This window comes from Saccopteryx bilineata, chromosome 9 (assembly GCF_036850765.1).
Source record: "Saccopteryx bilineata isolate mSacBil1 chromosome 9, mSacBil1_pri_phased_curated, whole genome shotgun sequence".
NCBI classification, from domain to species: Eukaryota; Metazoa; Chordata; class Mammalia; order Chiroptera; family Emballonuridae; genus Saccopteryx; species Saccopteryx bilineata.
Window position 1 is genome coordinate 45,506,064 of NC_089498.1, and position 2,183 is coordinate 45,508,246.

General features: G+C 55.2%; 1 protein-coding gene across 1 annotated transcript; it reads right to left on the bottom strand.

Annotated features, from left to right (window-relative positions):
- Positions 1-492: 492 nt before the first annotated feature.
- Positions 493-1,951, bottom strand: LOC136312884 (interferon lambda-2-like). The gene is made up of 6 exons (XM_066242837.1): positions 1,942-1,951; positions 1,669-1,841; positions 1,287-1,364; positions 866-1,009; positions 679-762; positions 493-591 (listed from the first exon to the last, which is right to left on the bottom strand). Exons 1-6 carry the CDS (start codon positions 1,949-1,951, stop codon positions 493-495), a joined length of 588 nt encoding a protein of 195 aa, XP_066098934.1.
- Positions 1,952-2,183: the final 232 nt, after the last annotated feature.

A 2,183-nucleotide genomic window follows, 5' to 3' on the forward strand; every position in this document is an offset into this window, starting at 1 on the left:
TGTTAGCATAACAACAAAATTGCCTAACCATGCATTTCTGAGAACATTCCCCCGTGATTAAGCGACACAGACTATAACTAGGAACTGACATTTGTGCTCCCCAAACCCCTCAGAAATAAGACGTGCTCAGGTGGGGAGAGCCAAGAGTCAGAGATTCATAGAATATCAAAGAGACCTTCAGGGTAAATAAGATTGGTCCATGGCACACAGGGTCAGCACCAAAGTGGACACAGGAATCAGATCTCTTCTGGACCAACCCTGGATGATGTAATCCACACAAACACACAGTCCCACAGCAACAACGGCATCTTTTCTCATTGTTTATATGCACAGTTTTTTTTAAAGTATAAAAAATAAACAATTTATTGGGTGTGAGTTTAAAAATTCACACATATAAATATATAAATAGGGATTGGGTGGCAATAAATTAAAAATGATAGATGCATAAATAAAATCTAAGATAAAGGGACAGGTTGCAGGTGGGTCTCAGGATCAGACACACAGGTCTCCACTGGCGACACATTTCAGGTCACGGGTGAGGAGGCGAAACAGGTTGAATGTGACAGAAGCTTCGAGGCAGTCAGGGGATTCCTGTGGAGAGGAAGGGACAGGTCAGTGGCTGTCCATCATCGGGGCTCCCAGTTGGCTCCAGAGACTGGACTCTCCTTGGCCACTCACTTTTTTCTGGGCCTCGTGGAGGCGGTGCAGCCAGTGGCGGAGGTGGCCCTGCGGCCTGGAGCCTGCTGTGGACTGAGCTGGGACCTGTGGGCAGAGGAGGGTGGTGTGTGAGGCAGGGTCTGGGACAAAAGGGGACAATATGGTGGTCAGAGACCACAGACATGACCTGGGAGCCCAGGGCACTCACACAGGCCTGAAGCTTGGCGTGGATGTGGCGCAGAGTGTGAAGGGGCTGGTCCAGGATGTCCTCCGGGGTTAAGTTAGCCATGGTCCCCAGGACCTTCAGTGTCAGGGACAGCTCAGCCTCCAAGGCCACAGGGCGCTCCCACACCTGAGGAGGGGAGACAGAGACAGGTAAGGGCTGCATGTGAGAGAGAAGGGGAGGAGGACAGGTGAGGAGGACTGAGGAAGGAGCAGGTGAAGGTGAAAGGTCAGGGAACAGGTGAGAGGGCGCAGCCAGTGTGGGCAGGTGAGGGGAAGAGGCCAGCGGGACTGAGGGGGAGGACAGACAGACAGGGACAAGTGAGAGGGGAAAGTGAAGGGGCCACCGAAGGAACCAGAGGAGCAGCCAGGTGAGGACAGGGCGGGGCCTGACTCTCCCAACTCACCTGCAGCTGCCTCAGGTCCCGGGTCCTGGGGAATGGGCGGGAGCTGCAGCTCCAGTTCTTCAGTGAGAGCGACTCTTCCTGGAGAGCAAGGGCAGAGGTCAGCCACAGCTGGAGGGTTAGAGGTCAGACCACAGCTGGATGGGAGGATGGCTAGCAACAGGAGGAGGGGCGTGAACTTCCAAAAGGATGGCAGAGAAGCACCATGCAGAACAACACGAGTCAGCCCAATGCAACAAGAGCAGGAGAGAGCCCGCTGTGTGAGGCTGGAGGCTAGCCCAGTGGAGGGAAGGGACAGGTCCACCTTCAGCCAGATGTCACATGGTAACCCACTGAGGGAGGCGTGGAGGTCAGCCCACAGCAGGTGGGCCAGTGGGAGACTCACCAGGGCATCCTTGGCCCTCTTGAAAGCCTTCATGTCTTGTGGGGACAGGGACTTGAACTGGGCCATGTGGCAGTCCCTTGCACCCGGGAGGGGCATGGGGACAGGAACTGCTCCTGTCCTGGTCAGCACCATGGTCATCAGCACCGGCACCAGTGTGCAACCCACAGTCAAGTCTGTGTTACAGAAGGAGAGACAGATGAGGGGACAGGGAGTGTCAGGGTCTGAGGGTGGAGGTGGGGAGGTGAGGGTCATGGACGTGATGTGAAGGCTCACCCAGTTTCATCGCGGTCTCTGGTCTCTGGTCTCTGTCAGCAGATGGGACCCAAATGTTTGCTCACAGGCTGTCACCTGGGTCTCTCACTCAGCCTTGTTTGGTGTCTCTGACTTCAGTCTCCTCTCCTGGGTCTCAGCCTGCTGCTCTGTCTGTGTCTCTGAACTTCCAGCTCTGTCTGTGTAATTCCTTCCTGAGCCCCATGGTGCAGCTTTTAGCTTGGACACATGGGCAATCCAGGCTG

Bases quoted from the DNA above. Each gene is read 5' to 3' on its own strand.
- LOC136312884 (XM_066242837.1), bottom strand. The intron at 1,365-1,668 runs GTGAGTCTCCCA...CTTGCTCTCCAG, and splicing joins AGAGGGCCAAGGATGCCCTG to GAAGAGTCGCTCTCACTGAA. The intron at 763-865 runs GTGAGTGCCCTG...CTCTGCCCACAG, and splicing joins ACGCCAAGCTTCAGGCCTGT to GTCCCAGCTCAGTCCACAGC.